Source organism: Peromyscus maniculatus, chromosome 1, assembly GCF_049852395.1.
Source record: "Peromyscus maniculatus bairdii isolate BWxNUB_F1_BW_parent chromosome 1, HU_Pman_BW_mat_3.1, whole genome shotgun sequence".
Classification (NCBI taxonomy): Eukaryota; Metazoa; Chordata; class Mammalia; order Rodentia; family Cricetidae; genus Peromyscus; species Peromyscus maniculatus.
The window spans coordinates 21,053,913-21,073,421 of NC_134852.1; the positions used below are offsets into that span (position 1 = coordinate 21,053,913).

Consider the following 19,509-nt stretch of genomic DNA (forward strand, 5'->3'; position numbering starts at 1 on the left):
CAACTTTAATGTTTTTCAAAAAGGAAAAACACAGTACAAAAACAAACCTCCACAAATCAAGAAAAGAAAATATAACAAAGTACAATATAAAATGCTGTGATAGAAGGATTTCTGTCAACTTGTCATGGACTAGAGTCATGTAAGTGGAGGGGACCTCAATTAAGAAAATGCCCCCATAAGATTGGGCTGTAGGCAAACTTGTAAGGCACTTTTTTCTTTTCTTTTTTTCATTATTATTATTATTATTATTATTATTATTATTATTATTATTATTAAGAAATTTTCTATTCACTTTACATACCAACCACAGATTCCCCTGTCCTCCCTCCACCTGCCCCTCAGCCTTCCCCCATCTCACTCCGTATTCCCACCTCCTCCAAGGCAAGAACTCCCTTGGGGAGTCAGCAGAGCCTGGTACAATCAGTTGAGGCAGGTCCAAGAGCCCCCTCCCTGCACCAAGGCTACACAAAATGTCTCACCATAGGCACTAGATACGAAATACTAGCTCATGCACTAGGTACAGGTTCCTATCCCACTGCCTCGGGGGCCCCCTAAACAGGTTAAGCTAAACAACTGTTTTGCTTGTCCAGAGGGCCTAGTCCAGTACAGTGGAGGCTCATCAGCTATTGGTCCACAGTACATGTGTTTCTACCAGTTTCGCCACTTGTCTCTGTACTTTTTTCCTTTATAGTCTCGATGTCCCTTGCTCATAGAATCCTCCTCTCTTTCATTGATTGGATTCCTGGAACTCAGCCTGGCACCTGGCTGTGGATGTCTGCATCTGCTTCTCTGAGTCACTGGATGAGGGCTCGCTCTATTATGACAGTTAGGGTATTTAACAATCTGATCACCAGAGGGGACAGTTCAGGCACCCTCTCCACTATTGCCAGTAGCTGTGATGGGGTCATCCTTGTGGATTTCTAGGAACTTCCCTAGCACTCTGTTTCTCCCTATTCCCATGATGTCTTCATTTATCCTGGTATCCATTTCCTTGATCTCCCACTCCATCCCTGTTCCAGCTCAAAACTCCCATTTTCCTATGTTCTCATTCCCCATTCCTTGCCCTCCATTACCCCCACCCTCCCAGTTTGCTCATGTAGATCTCATCTATTTCTCCTTTGCTGGGTGATGCATGTGTCCTTCCTAGGGTCCTCCTTACTAGCTAGTCTCCCTGGAGCTATGAGTTGCAGTCTGGTTATCCTTTGCTTTACATCTAGTATCCACTTATGAGTGAGTCCATACCATGTTTGTCCTTCTGAGTCTGGGTTACCTCACTCAGGATGATTTTTTCTAGATCCATCCATTTGCCTGCAAACCTCATGATATCATTGTTTTTCTCAGCTGAGTGTATATGTACCACATTTTATTTATCCATTCTTCGGTTGAAGGGCATCTAGGTTGTTTCCAGGTTCTGGCTATTATACACAATGCTGATATGAACAAAGCTGAGCAAGTGCCCTTGTGGTATGATTGAGCATTCCTTGGGTATATGCCCAAGAGTGGTATAGCTAGATCTTGGGGGAGATTCATTCCCAATTTTCTAAGAAAGCACCATATTGATCAAGTTTTCTCACATTAGAGACTCTGACAGTGGTACCTCCCGGGATAGTTGATGTTTGAATAAGGAGACATTTCTTCTGGGTATGTTGGGAATGTGAGAAGCAATAGCACTAATACCCACATAGACCTAATCCCTGTCATCATAATTCTCCAAATTCCTGCAATTGTGGATATCCTTGCTGGAGGGATTGCAGACATGTGTGATGGATAAGTGGCTCCAGAGGTTGATCCATCTACTGACCTCATGCATAGTTCTAGAAAAATCCAAAATTACTTTCATTTGATGAGCTCTTCTGGCCATGAAGAGTGTGGCTACCTTTCCTTACATATTTCGCCACATGAGCTGAGCTCCTACTACCTGCTGTTTATTGGCTTGACAGTGTCCAGACCTTTCCTATGTAATGTGACGTTCCCTGTCCCAGCCACTCAGTCCCAAAGAAACACACAGAAACTTATGTTAATTACAAATACTTGGTCAATAGCTCAGGCTTGTTACTAGCTAACTCTTACACTTAACCCATATTTCTAGTTATGCTTTGCCACATGGATCATGGCTTATTATTTCATTTTTTAACATATCCTGCTTGCTCTATGGCTGGTTGGCATCTCCCCTGACTCTTCCCTCCTTCTTCACATCATTCTCAGTTTGTTTTTCTTGCCTAACTTCCTGCCCAGCTACCAGCATGTCAGCTTTTTATTAACCAATGATAGTAATACATATTCATAGTGTAGAAAATGATTGTTCCAAAGCATCCACCCCCCTACAATTGTGTCCTAGGTTTCTGTTTCTTCTTATGGCTCTATAAGGCTAAGTCTAGGCTCCCAGATTTGTAGCTCTCTGTCTCAGGTCCCTGCAGTAGCTCAGTTTTAAAAACCATTATCCCTCTGAAGATATCACTAGGAGATGCTCTTTGAATTGTACAGAATGACAAAATAAAATTTCTGCCCACTGCCTCCCATTCAAAAGAGGAATTACCACCTCACTAAAAACCTGCACCGGAATTTGAGGCTCAAAAGAGCTCTAGGATTGTCTGGAGGGGATACTGTCAGTCTGGTTTTACCTCGACTGCCTGGCATAATTTTTGGATGAGGCTCTAGCTTCCTCTTAATACCAAAGAACTGAGAAACTTGAACTCTGTTCTTCTGGGCTTACTTAATTTTTGCCTGTGTATGTGTGTGTGGTGTGCACATCTGTGTGCATGTATGTACAGTGGCCAGAGGTCAACAGCAGGTGTCCTCTTTGGTCACTCTCAACCTTCTATATTGAAACTACGTCTTGGGGAGAGGCTAGTTTTCCTTCTCTCAGCAGTCATCAGTTGCCTCCTTGTAGTTCTTTGTCTAGAGCTGGGGGACATTTGAAAACTTAGTGTTATTGTTCCACTGCCATTTCTTTCTTTTTTTCTTTTTCTTTTCCTTTTTTTTGAGACAGTGTTTCTCTGTGTAACAGGCCTGGCTGTCCTGAAACTTGCTTTGTAGACCAGGCTGGTCTCAAACTGAGATCCACCTGACTCTGCCTCCCAAATGCTGAGATTAAAGGCCTGTGCCACCACTGCCTGGCGCCACTGCCATTTCTAGGAGAGAGTCTTATACTAGACTTCCTGGTCCTTTGACTTTTATAATCTTCCCACCCCTCTACCACAATGTTCCCTGAGCTACAGATGAAGGGTTGTGATGGAGATGTATTCACTCGGGCTGGGATCCACATGGTTGATGATCTCTGCATTGTGACTGTGTATGAATTATGCACACACGGAAAACCCCCAGCTGGCCGGGTCAGGGTATCCCATGAGTGCAGGGGACCATGCTGGCATGCTGGACAGATGCAGCAGTGGGGTGACGGGGTGGTGGATGGATACTCACAAACAGGAGGCTATATCAGCACAGAAATGATTTGTTATAATAGAGAGACAAAGAGAAGATAGGAAAGAGAGAGAGAGAAGAGAGAAAAAGAAAGAGAAAGAGAGGGAGGTTGAGGGGTGCACACCTCATGGGAGTGGAGGGAGAAAGAGAGGTGGGGTCGGAGATTTTAATTGTAGTTTTCTGTGATGGTCTCCACTTACTGTAAAGAGAAGCTTCTTTGATGAAGAGTAGCTACACTTACGATGTTATTCTATTTTAGTTAAAGATATGTTTTGTGTTTTTTTTTAAGCAAGGTCTCTGACTTGACTCAGAGCTCAGCAAGTTAGCACTGGGAATGCAAGCAAGTGTTCCATTCTTTCTGCTTGGCATTTTCAAGGTAGGCACCAAGGATCTGATCTCTGGTCATCATCTTTGCACAGCAAGTGGTTTAGGCAGGAAGTCATCTCCTAGTGTGTTGACTTATTTTTCTTCAGTGTTTTGCTCCTCCTTTCCTCCAGCACCTCTCAATTATTCTAGTAAGTGGGTCACACAGGGACAACTCCCACTACACCATCTTACCCCAGACACTGTATATGAGCTTTTAAAAATGTATGTACAGTGGCCAGATCTAGAAAATGTATCTATTTTTTAAAAATGTATCTATTTAGTTTACATCTTGGCCACAACATTCCCCCATCCTCCCCTCCCAGTCCCTCTCCCCATTCCCCGTCTCACCTCTCAGCCCCCTCCACTTCCATCTCAATCCAGGAAAGGGCAGGTCTCCTGTGAGTATCAATAAAACATGGCATATCAAGTTGCAGTAAGACTAAATATATCCCTCATGTATTAAGGCTGGGAAAGGTGACCCAGTATGAGAAGTAGGGTCCTAAAAGCCAGTAAAAGAGTTGAAGACAGCCCCTGTTTCCACTCTTAGGAGTCCCACAAGAGGACATAGTTACACAACTGTAACATATATGCAGAGTGCCTACATCAGTCTCATGCAGATTCCCTGGTTGTCTGTTCAGACTCTGTGAGCCCCTATGAGCACAGGTTAGTTGATTGTGTGAGCCTTCCTATGGTGTCCTTGATCCCTCTGGCTCCTACACTTCTTTCTCCTCCTCCTCCCCAGGATTTCCAAACTCCACCTGTTTGGCTGTGGGTCTCTGCATCTGCCTCCATCAGTTGCTGGATGACGCCTCTCTGATGACAATTGGGCCAGGCACCAATCTGGTCACAAGAGAAGACTAGTTCAGGCTACTTATCACTATTGCTAGGAGTCTAAGCTGAGGTCCTCTCCATAGACTCCTGGGAGATTCCCCTGTGCCAGGATTCTGCCCAACCCTGAAATGCAACCTCCCCAGCAGTCCCCCTCAGCACCCTCTCTCTCCATGCACCTCAGCATAATCGATGAGCTGCTTTTTAAATGAAGATGTTACCTCATGTGTCCTGGAACACAAATGCCAATGTATATCTTTGAAGAAACAATGTACTAAGGAAAACAAAAAGGGGGCTGTGTAATATGCTTAACTTTTGGCCAAGGGAATGAAGAAAGCCAATGAAATGCTAGGAATAGGAATAGATTACCAAGGGATGTTGGCTGTCCTCACTGGGAGCTTTTATGTCTAAGTGTGAGTCCAGCCAAAATTATGTCTTTCAAAGAAAAAAATAAGTAATCAAACCTTGAAAATTTTTAATTAATTTTAATTAAAATATAGTTACATTACTTCCCTCCTTCCCTTTACTCCCCAAACTCCTCTTACATACCTCCCCCATACCATTGACTGCCTTTTACTTTATTATTATGACATATATATTATATGTAAACAAGTGCACAGATATACAAATACAACCTTGTGAGTCTGTTTTTGTTGCTTGTGTATATATGATTTCAGGGCTGACCATTTTGTATTGGATAGCCAGCTAGAGGCTCATCCCTGGGAAAGGCTAATTCTCCCTCTCTCAGCAGTCAGCATTTGCCTGTAGTTCTTTGTCTAAAGGTGGGACCTCTGAGATTTCCCCTTCTGTCTATGTGTCCATTGGTGCTCTCCTTGTTCAGGTCTTGTTTAGGCAGTCATATTATTGAGATATCATAGGTGAAGCTTCCCTGTCATTTCTAGGAGACACAATCTCGCAGCAGATTTCCTGTCTTCTGACTCTTATAATCTTTCTGTCCCCTCTTCCACAATGTTCCCCAAGCCTTAGATGGATGATCTGTGTTGGAAATGTATCCAGTGGGGCTGAGCACCTCATGATTAGTTGTCCTTTGTAATTTGACTAGTTGTGGTTTTCTTTAAAGCTCTCTCTGTTGTAAAGAGAAGTTTCTCTGATGAGTGGTAAGAGCCACATTTATCTGTAGGTGTAATCTTATTAAGGTATAGCTAAGTTCAATTTTCAAGCATACTATTGAGAATTTTTCCACTTATGTTCATCAGGGACATTGTTTTATAGTTCTGCTTTGTGTATTCTCTTCTAAAATTTTCATTTCATTTTTCCATAGTGTGTGTGTTTCTGTGTGTGAATATACGATGAAAATATGTCTTCTAACCAGAAAAATAGACTTTGAGTTGTGATGCTGATTCTTACCCAAGTAAAATGACACAATTCAAAACTCTCAGATTCCTTCAGGCATCCCAACAAAAGACAACTGCTCAAAAAAACCTCCCTTCTAACTTATTTAAGTGACACATTATTCATTATTTTAAATTATAGCCACCCAGTGTGCCATGGAACACTAGAATTTATTTTTTCTATCTAATTGCAACATTATATTCACCATCCAAACTTTCTATGACCCCTCCATTGACCTTCCCTGGTCTATGCCGAGTATTAGTCAAGATCAATGTTTTTAGATTCCACGTGGGTTAAATGATGTGATATTTGTATTTCTATTACTGTCTTGTTTCACTTAACATAGTGTCATTCAGGTCTCTCTATGTTACTGTCCATGGCAGAACTTTATGACTTTTTTTTTTTTAGTAAATTACTGGTATTTCATTGTGTAAATGTATCACAAATTCTTTATTCATTCATTACTTATTGGTCATTTAGCTGCAATATAGCTATCATTTTGGCTTCCCATGGCTCAAAATATAATAGAGAAAACACAACATTTTTAGTCACATATTTAAAATATGGACACTAACAATATTATATCCAGCCAAGCTGTTCATCAAGCATGATGGTTTCAGACAGTGTTCACGTATGAACCCTGAAGAAATAGTGGTTGTTTCTACATGTTCATAAGGAACCCACTAGGGGGAAGCCTTAAGTCAATCTTGATTCACTCTTCCGTACAAAACAACCCAGAAAGCAATGTACAATGAAGTAGTGTATTTTGGTGATTCAAAATATAGTGGAGTCAGGTAACAAGGAGTGTGAAACTCTAGCCCAGATTTTAACAGTCATAAGACTGGGACTTAACTTTTTAGCACCTTAACCTCTCCATCTGTCAATTCATTCACACTACTGTTTTTCTTACAGAGTGTGGTGGTTTGAATGAGAATGCCCCCATAGGCTCAATATTTGAAAGCTTAGTCACCAAGGAGTGGACCGGTTTGGGCTTTAAGGTTTCAAAAGCCCAAGCCAGGCCCAGTCTCTCTCTCTCTCTCTCTCTCTCTCTCTCTCTCTCTCTCTCTCTCTGACAGAAGTCTGGAGATCAGGATGTAAAGCTCTCTGCTACTGCTCCAGTGCCATGTCTGTCTGCCATGATGATGAAGAACTAACCTTTTAAAACTGTAAGCAAGTTCCCAATTAAATGCTTTCTTTTATAAGAATTACCATGGTCTTCACAGCAATACAATAATACCTAAGACAGAGAGTTTGGTAGCATCACTGTTTTAAAATAATAGTTACTGTTAGCTGCACTGATAATAGCAGTAGCAATAGGTGAATGCTTCTATAGCGTGTTTTACACCAGAGATTGTATTGTGTGCTAACACACACACACACACACACACACACACACACACACACACGAGAGAGAGAGAGAGAGAGAGAGAGAGAGAGAGAGAGAGAGAGAGAGACTCATAAAAATCCCTGCAATTTGATGACCATGGTTTTATTGTCACCTCTATTTTACCACATCAGGAAAGTTAAGCACAAAGAACCAGACATACTAACTGAAAATAACAGCTTGTGAAAACACAGAGTTACTAAGGTCAGCATCAGAAAATATTTTGAAAATCATTCCTGTCCATGGACACGTGAACTATCTCATGATGCATAAAAGCACGTCAAGGTCCTTGGACCAACAGCCATCCTTTATTTCTACTTATTTGTTTTAACAATTCTGGTTCCTTTTGAAAATGTTGGACATCTCCGTCTCCCCTCCTTCAGTTTTTCCCATTGCCATCCTCTCCACCTTCTCACCCAACCTTGGCCAGATACACACACAAACTCACAGTGATTGTGAAAGCATGCAAAAGATCTGCAAAAAGCTCCATGCAGACAATATTCCAGCCCAGAAGTAGGAAGGGGGGCACAAAAACCACACAAAAACACCCAACAGCTAGTCTGTACAATCACTCAGCATATGCCATGTGTCCTAGTTGCTTTACCTATCTATGCTATTCCACAAAACCCTTATTCCCAAACCTGTGGGGAAAGCATGGGGTATTCATTCAAAACCACAGGCGCTGAGCATGTCATTCGCTAGTCCATTTGTCTGGGGATAAAGTGTTAAAAAAATCTCCATCTTCATTGAACTTGCAGTGCAATAAAGGGAATGGATAATGAACATGCACATTCATAGGTGCAAATGTGAATTTACTGATACAAATATAGAGTAGACATCAGGCAGAAGCAATGGAAATTGAGTAAGTGACATGATGCCTTTTTTAAAAAAAAAAAAAAAATATTTATTTATTTTACATCCTGGCCACAGTTTCCCCTACCTCCTCTCATCCCTCCTCGCAAAAGTCTGTTCTCACCCCCCCCCAAATCCATTCCTCCTCCATTTCTGTTTAGGAAAGGACAGGTCTCCCATGAGTATCAACAAAATATGGCATATCGAGTTGTAGTAAGACTAAACATATACCCCATTTATTAAGGCTGTGCGAGGTGACCCAGTATGAGGAGGAGGGTCCCAAAAGCCTATAAAAGAGTTCCAACTGTTAGGAGTCCCAGAAGAGGACCAAGCTAAACAACTGTAACATATATGCAGAGAGCCTAGGTCAGTCCCATGCAGGCTCCCTGGTTGTCAGTTCAGTCTCTGTGAACCCCTGTGAGCCCAAGTTAGTTGATCTTGTGTGTTTTCTTGTGGCGTCCTTGACTCCTCTAAGCTCCTACAGTTCTTTCTCTTCCTCTTCTGCAGGATCCCCCGAACTCCTCAATGTGGTGATAATCTAATTGTACTGAATTATTATTTTGATTGTATGTTAATAAATAAAGTTGTCTGGGAGTCAGAGCTATTAGAGCCATAGCAAGAGTGTGGCGGTGGTGGCACACGCCTTTAATCCCATAGATATCTGTGTGTTCAGGGTCAGAGCTATTAGAGCCATAGCAAGAGTGTGGCGGTGGTGGCACACGCCTTTAATCCCATAGATATCTGTGTGTTCAGGGTCAGAGCTATTAGAGCCATAGCAAGAGTGTGGCGGTGGTGGCACACGCCTTTAATCCCATAAGATCTCTGTGTGTTCAGGGATACAGCTAGCATTGGAGACATATGCCTTTAAGACCTAGGGGGCTGTACATTCAGACAGTGACGAGGCAGTCATGTGTTTGGGTTTACAACCAATGAGAAGGCAGAACAACATACTTTAAAAAAACGAACCGACAGGAAGTAGGTCTCTTTTCGCGAAGCTGGGACAGCAGGAGGAAGGGTGAGATTTTAGCTCTGAGCTCTGACTTCTCGGCTTTCTCTTTTACATTGTTTCTGTGTTTCTTATTTAATAAGACGGTTGGTTACATCTACACTCCTCCTTATGTTTGGCTGTGGGTCCGAGTCTGTTTCCATCAGTTGCTGGATGACACTTCTCTGATGACAATTGGGGTAGGATCAATCTGCTCATAGGAGATGGCCAGTTCAGGCTACGTATCTGCTATTACTACATGTCCTTTCATGACCAAATGCTTCACAAGAAACAACTTAAGAGATTTTCTTTCTGGTTTACAATTTGAGGTGACACCATCCATCATGCCAGGAAAGGCATGATGGGAGGAACATGAGTTTGTTGGTCACATTTAGCCTGCAGTTGGGAAGCAGAGAGATGATAGGAAGTAGGGCCAAGACATAAACATTTAAGTCTCACCCTTGGAGACTCACCTTCTCAAAGGAGGTGCCACCTTCCAAAATAGTGCCCCCTGCTGCTGATAAAGTGTTCAAACATGTGAATCTATGGTTGACATTTCAATATCAAATGACAGCACATGGGTTCTCTGGGATCTGAAGAAAAGGAGTGAATGAGTCTGGCCTGATAACTTTGAGGAATAGTGTTTGGGGGCCAACAGTATTGAAATGCATATGCTTTTAAAGACTAATCTGTTTAGATATTTGAAGAATGACAGGGAGTTAATTGGTTTGAATGAGTGAAGGCATGATTTGTCTCTCTGTGGTGTTTTGTATTGGCAGGTTTAGCAGACTAATATAATAGACTCATACATCTCACATACAATTGCTCTACTCTTTTTTGTTGTTATTATTATTATTATTATTATTATTTTTTGCAACAGAGTTTCTCTGTGTAGCCCTAGCTGACTTAGAACTCACTTTGTAGATGAGGCTGGCCCTGACCTCACAGAGATCCACTTTCCTCTGCCTCCTGAGTACTGGGATTAAAGGCATGTGCCACCATGCCCTCCAATTGCCCTACTCTTAAATTCACAAATACTCATGATGTTTGAGAACTTAATATTCTTATGCTGTGTGACTTTGAAGCACAGATATGAAACAACCCCTGCCACAGATAAAAAGTCCTTTATCCATGACCCCGACTAACAAATGGAGATTCATTATTTGAGCTTTAGTCTATCTGATATTAATGGGTATATATTCTCAAGGTTCTACAGGTCCTATAGAAGACAGTAAAAGTGTGAACTCCTTGCTGTATCTCTTTGTTTTTTTGCGTTCCACATAAAAATGGAGTCCCTATTGATCCCTTCTGTATCAGAATCACTGATAATTTTCACTGGCCTGCAAATCAATTGGGTATTCACATAGAAGCTGTAAGATCTAAGTCCACCTCTGCCTTTTTGTAGGTTTTTGATCTTGGGTAAAATTTTCCTTTCAAACTTGCCCCAAGCCACCGAATGTTGTTGGCTAGATACCAGCCTTGGTTCTGAGAAAATTGGAAAGCTTTCTCTTTAGCACAAGTGACAATAGCCTTAGGACATAATAACTATTCAGGTGAGATAGAAAGGAATAATGGGTTCTTTCTGATGTCCCTTGCAGTCTTTCCAGAGGGTGAGATGTTCTGGCCTCTGATCACAATGTCCTTAGCATGTAAAACAAAGTGAATCTTTTGACCAGTCCTCACTCACTATGTACATATTTATCAGCATTTACATAACTCCATTGGCATTCAGGAACATATCTGCCCATTGTCTTTGGGAAAAGTTAGGACCACAGTAAAGAGGATTTGAAGAATGTTCAACAAAGCAGGGAAAAGGCAGCTAAATCAATTCAAGGGTGTGCTAACTTTCAGCCATTTGCCATACTCTATGAATAAGGGATATGGACCAGAACTTTTCATCCCTGGAGATGCATGTAAATTGGATTGTGATAGTTCTAATTGGAGACAGGGTTATAATGGGAAATAATGAACACAAATTAACTAAAAACAGTAACCATTTTTCTCTCAAATTAGGCTCCCAAAATAGCTTTTGTCTTTTGGGCTGGGGTCCCTTATTTTCCACACATGTGAACTAAGTTGAAACTGGCATTAAATCAATTATTTCCAATGGAGAGATGGCTTTTCCAATGGCTATGAGAAGATCAGGAGTCCTGTGAAGACACTTAACCTGCAAGATCTCCTAGATTCTGGAGTGGGGATGAGTCAGATAGATCTGCTCAGGATGCTTGAATGAAACCCATGATTTTCCACTTCTTCATGAGATACTTAATCTTCTTTTATTAAGGATTTTTTTATTCATTTTACATACCAATCACAGATCCCCCTCTCCTTTCTCTTTCCATGCTGCTCACCTCCCCCCCCCCAATTCTCTCTTCTAACAAGGCAAGGTCTCCCATGGGGAGTCCAAAGAGCCTGGAACATTCAGGTGAGGCAGGTCCAAGCTCCTCCCCCTGCATCAAGGCTGTGCAAAGTGTCCCACCATAGGTAGTAGGCTCCAAAAAGCCAGCTCATGCACCAGGGATGATCCTGATCCTACTGCCAGGGGGTCCTTTAAACAGATCAAGCTACACAACTGTTTCACTTATGCAGTGGGCCTAGTCCAGTCCCATGGAGACTCCACAGATGTTGGTCTAATGTTCATGAGTTCCTACTAGTTTGGTTTTGTGGAGACACTTAATCTTAATGAATGACTTGGACATGTTGGCCCCCAGGCTCTAAATATTTGGCCCTACGTTTCCTAGTGGAACCAAGTACAGGATCCCATATGGTGCCACTGTGATGAGACTTCTATGGGTGTATTCAAGAAGCACTGCTAGCCTGTGTGTTTCTTTCTTGCATCTGATGAAGATATTCATCATCCATGGCAACACTGGAGGGTTTTTATGGCCGTTATCCTAGTTTATCAAAAGTATAAAAGCCTATGTTTTTGATGCTCATCTTTTCCCTGATCTCTTCATAGGCATTTGGTGAATGATGACTGTTAACCCTGCTTTTATTAACATGGCCATAATGCCTGGCCTCTAAGACCATTTGTTCTTTATTTTGGATTATCTTGAAGTACGCCAAGCCATTTGCAAGAGAGATATCTACTTCTGGTTTGGTGTTCTATTTTCTAAATATCACCCTCACTGTTAACCCTCCTCTCTCCATTCTCATATTTTCCCTTCTTCCCTCTCTTCCTCTCTCTCCTCCTTCCTCCCTTCCTTATTCCCAAGGACAAATTCTTGGTTAATTATTGCTTTTGAAATCAGACACAGTTGGATGTGATCCCAAATGCACCTGCATGGTGCTGTGTTGAATAAATACTAATATCTCTCCAGGTTTCATCTCTAAAAATCAGGAGAAGATGCAGACTATATCTTACAACGTTGTAAGATATTCAAAGATTGGCTGTCTTATTGAAAAAGCCAAAAGATCCCTTACAGGGCAAACAACACTTTTAGAAAGACACCATGCAACATTCTAAGATAAATGTTGAATCACTCTAAGTCATTTAGGACAAAGGGAATTCACTGTGGAGGAAGTGTGTGAGCAGACGGAGTAGGAGGAGCAGAAAGAGAGAGCATAAAGTCAGAGGCAAATTTTGCTCCTGGATGTGCCATCTGCAGGCAACTGGAGGTGATGAGACATCTTGTGGGCTGGGTGTCGCTAGCTGTCTGTATGTATGGACTGAATGCAGGTGAGGTGGAAAAGAGGGGGAGAGGGTTGGAGCAGGAGAGTCCAAGGCAAATGAGAATTAAGAAAGGCTGGAGATCAACTGTCCATGACATCTTTTCAGTACAGTAAGGAGAGGGTGGAGAGCTGTGGATTGGACTGTTGTTTGTTCTTCCCCTCCTTGGTTGAGTGAGCACAGAACAGGTGACTTTACCTGTAAGGGAGCCCTAGTTTCAGCATCTGTATAGTAATAAATAATATCTTCATGAAAGAGGGGATCTATTTTGAGTTTTTTTTTTTTTTTTGGAAATTTCTGCAAAACCTCTTGTTAAGGAAGCAAGGTATAAAATAGTGTATGGACTCAGTTATTCTTTGCATGAGAGTAGTCTGTTAATGCCTTCCTATCTGGTTGTTGACTGACAGTGTCCATACATTTCAAACACACAAGACATGGGTTGCCTGTGGGGCAGATGTCAGGGTGACTGAGGTCAGGTTTGGTGGGGAGAAATTTCATGTTGATTCATTTTATAAGTCACTTATATGGAATTTGAACCATATGAATGGCATCCTCAGGAGACAAGTAATTTCAATGCAGAACAAGGGGTCTCGTCTTGTGGTGTGGTTGTGAGTTAATCAGGAAGGGTAGAGGAGTCCTTTAGCACAGCCATCGTCCTGCAGCTATGTCCACAGGAATGCAGGGCCCTAGAGAAAGCTGTGCTTTTTGTGCATGACAGCTTGAAATATACAGAGTGTGGGGTACTCTGGGTCTAACGAAGAGAGAATTAGAACACTTTGTTGTGTCAGTAGTATGTTTTGAAAGAGTCTCATGTAGTCTAAATAGATCTCATGTTCACCATGTAGATGAAGATAGCCTTAAGCTCCTGATTTCCCAGTTTTTACCTTTTGAGAGCTGAGATTATGGGCAAGTACCCACCATCCCTAGTCAGTTTATATGTTGTTGGGATCAAACCCAGGGCTTTGTGCATGTTATGCAAGCACTCAACCAACTGAGACATATCCTCTTCTCTTAGAAAGGATTTGGACTCTTGTTGTCACCAGAGATATAAAGAAAGCAAGAATCATGCAAGTTGGAATGCAGTCAGAAAGGAGGCCAACGCTATAACATGATATCTTAGTAAATCTTGTCTATGACAAGGCAGAGTTGCTGTGAGATGTTCTGTATGGCAAATGTGTTGCTCTGATTGGTTAGTAAATAAAATACTGATTGGCCAGTAGTCAGGCAGGAGGAAGTATAGGCGGGACAAGGAGGAGAAGAATTCTGGGAAGTGGAAGGCTGAGTCAGAGACACTGCCAGCCACCACAATGACAAGCCACATGTGAAGATGCCAGTAATCCACGAGCCATGTGGCAAGGTATAGATTTATAGAAATGGGTTAATTTAAGATATAAGAACAGTTAGCAAGAAGCTTGCCACGGCCATACAGTTTGTAAGCAATATAAGTCTCTGTGTTTACTTGGTTGGGTCTGAGCAGCTGTGGGACTGGCAGGTGAGAGAGATTTGTCCTGACTATGGGCCAGGCAGGAAAACTCTAGCTACACAGAGTAACTGTCTTTGAGTAAGGAATGAAAGCAGATAGGTAGAAAATAGGGGGCGTGTGTTGGAGGGGGACAGTCTAAAGCAAGTAAGGATTGAGGAAAGCGTACTGAGTCACTTGCTTTGGAGAAGGGAATAAGATCACTTGCTGGCAGGGCTTTATTTCCCTCTTGTGTCGATGTAACCAACCATCTTATTAAAATAAGAAACACACAACCAATGTAAAAGAGAAAGCCGAGAGGTCAGAGCTCAGAGCTAAAATCTTACCTCCTGTAGTGCTCCTAGCTTCCCCGAAAGAGAGCTACTTCCTGTGTGTCTATCTTTAAATAGTCTTTCTGTTCTGCCTTCTCATTGGTTGTAAACCCAAACACATGACTGCCTCGTCACTGCCTGTAAGTACCACCTTCCAGGTCTTAAAGGCGTATGTCTCCAATGCTGGCTGTATCCTTGAACACACAAACATCTACCTAGCTCTTCTACCAAGTGCTGGGATTAAAGGTGTGCACCACCACCACCACCACGCTCTTGCTATGGCTCTAATAGCTCTGACCCCCGGGCAACTTTATTTATTAACATACAATGAAAATCACATTTCAGTACAAATAAAATACCACCATACTCTTGTAGCTGGAGTCTTTCTCTCCAGGTCCTGCCAAGCCCCTGCAGCCCTGCAACCCACTTATAAAATAAACACACAGACGCTTATATTATTTAAACTGTTTGGCCTAATGGCTCAGGCTTCTCGCTAACTGTTCTTATCCTTAAATTAACCCATTTCTATTAATCTATAAGTTGCCACGTGGCTTGTGGCTTACCGGTATCTTAACATGTTGCTTCTCATCACATTGTCTGACAGTGTCTCCCTGCTTCAGCCTTCCACTTCCCAGAATTCTCCTCCTTGTCTCACCTACACTATTCTTCCTGCCTGGCTACTGGCCAATCAGCATTTTATTTCTCAATCAATCATAGCAACATATTTACGGCATACAGGACATCCCACAGCACCCTCCCATGTTCCCCCTGAATTCTGAAGAACTCTTATCATGACTCATTTTATCTCATAAAAACACTTCAGAACTTTGTGGAAACATAGTAGAATATCAAGGAAGTTGCTTAAGTCAATCCTAACAAAACTGAAAATAAAATATGTAAAGCCAGAAAGTTATGAGGGAAGGATCCTTAGGAAGTTGCTCCAGAAAATGAAAAAGCTATTATAAAATGCTCTACAGGAATGACAGATATACACAAAGGGTGTGTAAATGAGCTTACAGGAGATCAGGCATGGAGGTAGCTCATTATATATAAGAGCTTGACCCTAAGATTCACCAACTGATGTGGATTCTCAGATTACATAGTAGAAGGAGGGAAATGACTTCTGCAAGTTGTCCTCTGACTTCCACATATATATCATCATGGCTTGCAAACAGACACACAAATACACACACACACACACACACACACACACACACACACAAATACACATACACACATTTATAAAGAATAAAGAATAACAAAACAAAAACTCAAACACACAAAAAATCTTGTAATACTCTCTCAATCATATTTTCCAGCAGGTGTTGGTTGCATTTTGGGGTGGCACCACTCATATTATGGATGTTTGGGGTCAATTATAATCTCAATTTATCTGACAAACTTTCTCATCCCCCCTTGACCCAGGCTCCTTAAATATGGCTAACATTTACTTTGGCACCATATTCTCATTGAAATGTTCTGTTAACAATAAGTTGGAAGAAGAATATTACTTAGACTTTTAGTTAGTGAACAGAACTGGCATGGCATTGGACATGGTGGGATGACTTTAACTGACTCCAAGGAAGACATCAGAGGAGTGAGAGCTCACATCTAAGTGGATGGAACTTCCTGGCTTTCTACAGTTTGATGTGACATTCCCTGGGTAGATATACAACCCCAACTTGATGAGATGTTGCAGGACACTGATGTATTATTCGTAGTCATTCTGTATATGCAGTGCTTTAGAAGGTGGCTTACACTTTACAAATTATTTTTTGTCTTTCAGACTTGATTCCCTATTTACGGCCCCCAATGGAAGGTAAGGGGGCAACCTCTATCTGGCAGCATCTTAAATGTTAGCTTACACCTCTTAAGAATAGCAGATGCATACTTTCCTGCTGTGGAAATTTTTTGTTTTATTCTTCTGACCTAAGAGGCTTCCCTGGGCTACATCAGCTAAACAATATTGAAGTTAAGTGACCAACTCAAGATTCTTACTTGTCACTCAAAGAAGGCATTCCTTTATCCATTGGGACTCAGATAAGGCACTATGTGGGTTTCTGTACTTGGTTGTTTATTTCCCTTTACAGTGTAATAGTAATTACATATGTATGGAGTCAAATTTGATGCCTGGATATAGGTTTACACTATGAGTGGTTAAATCAAGGTCATTAATGTAATTAATAAAACCATCTTGTTACAAATACCAGTTTAAAATTTATTTATTTTATTAAAATATAATTGCATTATTTCCATCCATTCCCTTTCAATTCTCCAACTCCTCCAATGTTCCCTCCACATCACATTCCCTCAAATTCCTGGCCTCCATATATATGTACACACACACACACACACACACACACACACACACATATATATATATACAACTTGCTGAATCTATTCAGTGATGCATGCATGTATATGATTACAGGGATGCCCACTTGGTATTGGAGGCTCCTCTATGAGAGAAAACTAATTCTCCCACTCCCAGCATCCTTTCATTTCCTGTAATTCTTAGACCAGGGGTGAGATTTAATGATATTCCCCCTTCTGTGTTAGCATGCCCATTGGTGCTGTCCTTGTTCAGGTCTTGTTTAGGCAGCTATATTGTTGTGCTACATGGGTGAAGCTTTCCTGCCATTTCTAGGAGGCACATCTCACAGTAAATTTCCTGGTCTTCTGACTCTTACAATTTTTCTGTCTTTTCTTCCACAGTGTTCCCTGAGCCTTCTGTGAAGGAGTTGTATTGTAGATGTATCCACCGGGAAAGGGAACCTTATGATCAGTTATTCTTTGTATTTTGACTAGTTGTGGTTTTCTGTGGTGGTCTCTGTTAGTTGCTAGAAGAAGCTTATTTGATGAAAGTTGAGAGCTACACTTATCTGTGGGTATAAGGATATGTATTTAGAATTAGAATGCAGTTAGGAATTATTCTGACAAGCTTCAGGGGTTTTTTTTAATAGAAAAAGATAAGCCACGTCAAAGCCTTGTCTTATCTTAAGAACAAGGGAATGTCAATAGGTCAGCTGTATGGTTCCGTTTATGATTAAGAGTGAGCACCGGCCCTTCAGAATGGAACAATACATTGGGAGAAGACACAGATATGCTATTGCTGCAGACAGAACAAAGAAAAATGCTAAGTGATGAAAATGCTTGTGGAGGGGCAGCAGAGAGAGTGGAGAGTTGTTTTGGAGATTACCTTGGTAAGTCAGGGGAACAGATCATGGGAAAGGTTCTCGAGTTATGAGCTCTGGAGATGAAGTCTCTCACTGCTAAAAGACCTCCAATTGAGGAAATCTCTAATTTTCTTGGAGATTTGCTGATATTTTCTGTCACAAGCAGAAAGGTAGCGAGTGACACCAGCTGCAGGTGTATGTAGGGGTTTTGGGAGAGCAGGCCTGTGCCTCACTGAAAGGAACATTCTAAAATCAAGTCCCAGCTGGGCATGGTAGCTCAGGTTTTAATCTCAGCACTCAGGAGGCTGAGGCAGGAGGACTGATATGAATGAGAGGCCAGTCTTAGCTACAGAATTCTAAGACAGACTGAGTTACAGGAGTGAAACCTGGTTTAAAAATTAAATGAAATATAAAAATTTAAAAGTCAATTCCTGCTAACCATGATAGCGAATGCCTTTTAATTCCAACACTGAGAAGGCAGAGGCAGGTAGATCTCTGAGTTAAATGCCAGCCTGATCTATATAGCAAATTCTAGGCCAGCCCAGGTCAGCATAGTGAGACCCTGGAATCAAAGAAACAAAACAAAACAAACTCATTTCCCACTGTAAGCATCTTTTACATTCTGAAATTGTTCTTTTCTCCAGAATTTCCTGTGCCAAACTGTACCTTTCCATTCATCTATAATGAGGTAACCTACCACAGCTGCATCTCTGTCCACAGTGACTATGATTGGTGCTCCCTTGATTATTATTTCCAAGGAAGGTGGAGATACTGCAAAGCATTTGGTGAGAGTCCTATAAAGGTATATATTTTATAACCATGCCCCAAGAGGCAGTGTGTAGAATCTGGAGAAAATGTTTTAGATTTCAGAAAGCAGTCATACACACACACACACACACACACACACACACACACACACACACACACATATACCAATCAGATAGAAAAAAATAGTTGACTATTTTCTCCACAGGGATTAATTTGAGGACAGTGTTCTTAGTGCATCCTTTATCCATCTTTCTCTGCAGATCCTCCAATGTGTACCTTTCCTTTCCAATTTGGAAAAAAGTACATTTATGAATGCACCAAGGAAGGCTACATTTTGAATCGGAGTTGGTGTTCATTGACTGACAATTACAACAAAGATAAAAAATGGAAGCAATGTTCTCCTTACAAATAAGATTAGCTGTGAAAGGAGCAAAGTATTAGGCTGGTGGGTGAGAAGTCTGAGCTCTAGATCTCCTGACTATGACTTCATCAGGGGGCAGCAGATATTTCCTGTAAATTTGTCTCCTGTTGAGTACAGTGGGCTTATGTGGTCAAAAATCCTCAGCTTGGCTTGGGAGCACAAACACAGTCACAAAATGACAAGTATACTGGGTCTTTGGCAAATCTGACATGCTGGTTTCCATTTCCACCTTTTTCTAATGATTAAAATCACATGTGTCACTTTTGTTGTTGCTGTGACAAAACACCCAAGAAGAGAAAACTCAATGAAGGAGGGAAGGGTATCTTTGGGGTACTGTGGTTTGAGGGAACATAGTCCATTATGGTATGGATGGAAGGTATGGTGGTGAGAACATGAGTCAGCTGATCACATTGTGTCTGCATTCAGGAGAGACTGAGAGGTAGACAGACAGAGAGACTGATAGAGGCTTGTACTCAGTTGGATGACTCCTTTTTT

General features: G+C 41.5%; 1 protein-coding gene across 2 annotated transcripts; it reads left to right on the forward strand.

The window, feature by feature from the left end:
• Window positions 1–12,789: 12,789 nt before the first annotated feature.
• LOC143271996 (binder of sperm protein homolog 2-like) lies at window positions 12,790–19,030 on the forward strand. 2 transcript variants are annotated; one of them, XM_076565199.1, is made up of 4 exons: window positions 12,790–12,867; window positions 16,436–16,468; window positions 18,470–18,610; window positions 18,854–19,030. In XM_076565199.1, exons 1-4 carry the CDS (start codon window positions 12,810–12,812, stop codon window positions 19,003–19,005), a joined length of 384 nt encoding a protein of 127 aa, XP_076421314.1. In that variant the 5' UTR covers window positions 12,790–12,809; the 3' UTR covers window positions 19,006–19,030. The 2 variants fall into 2 exon arrangements, with proteins under 2 accessions (XP_076421314.1, XP_076421318.1); XM_076565203.1 differs by having other exon boundaries at window positions 18,470–18,627; window positions 18,854–18,979.
• Window positions 19,031–19,509: the final 479 nt, after the last annotated feature.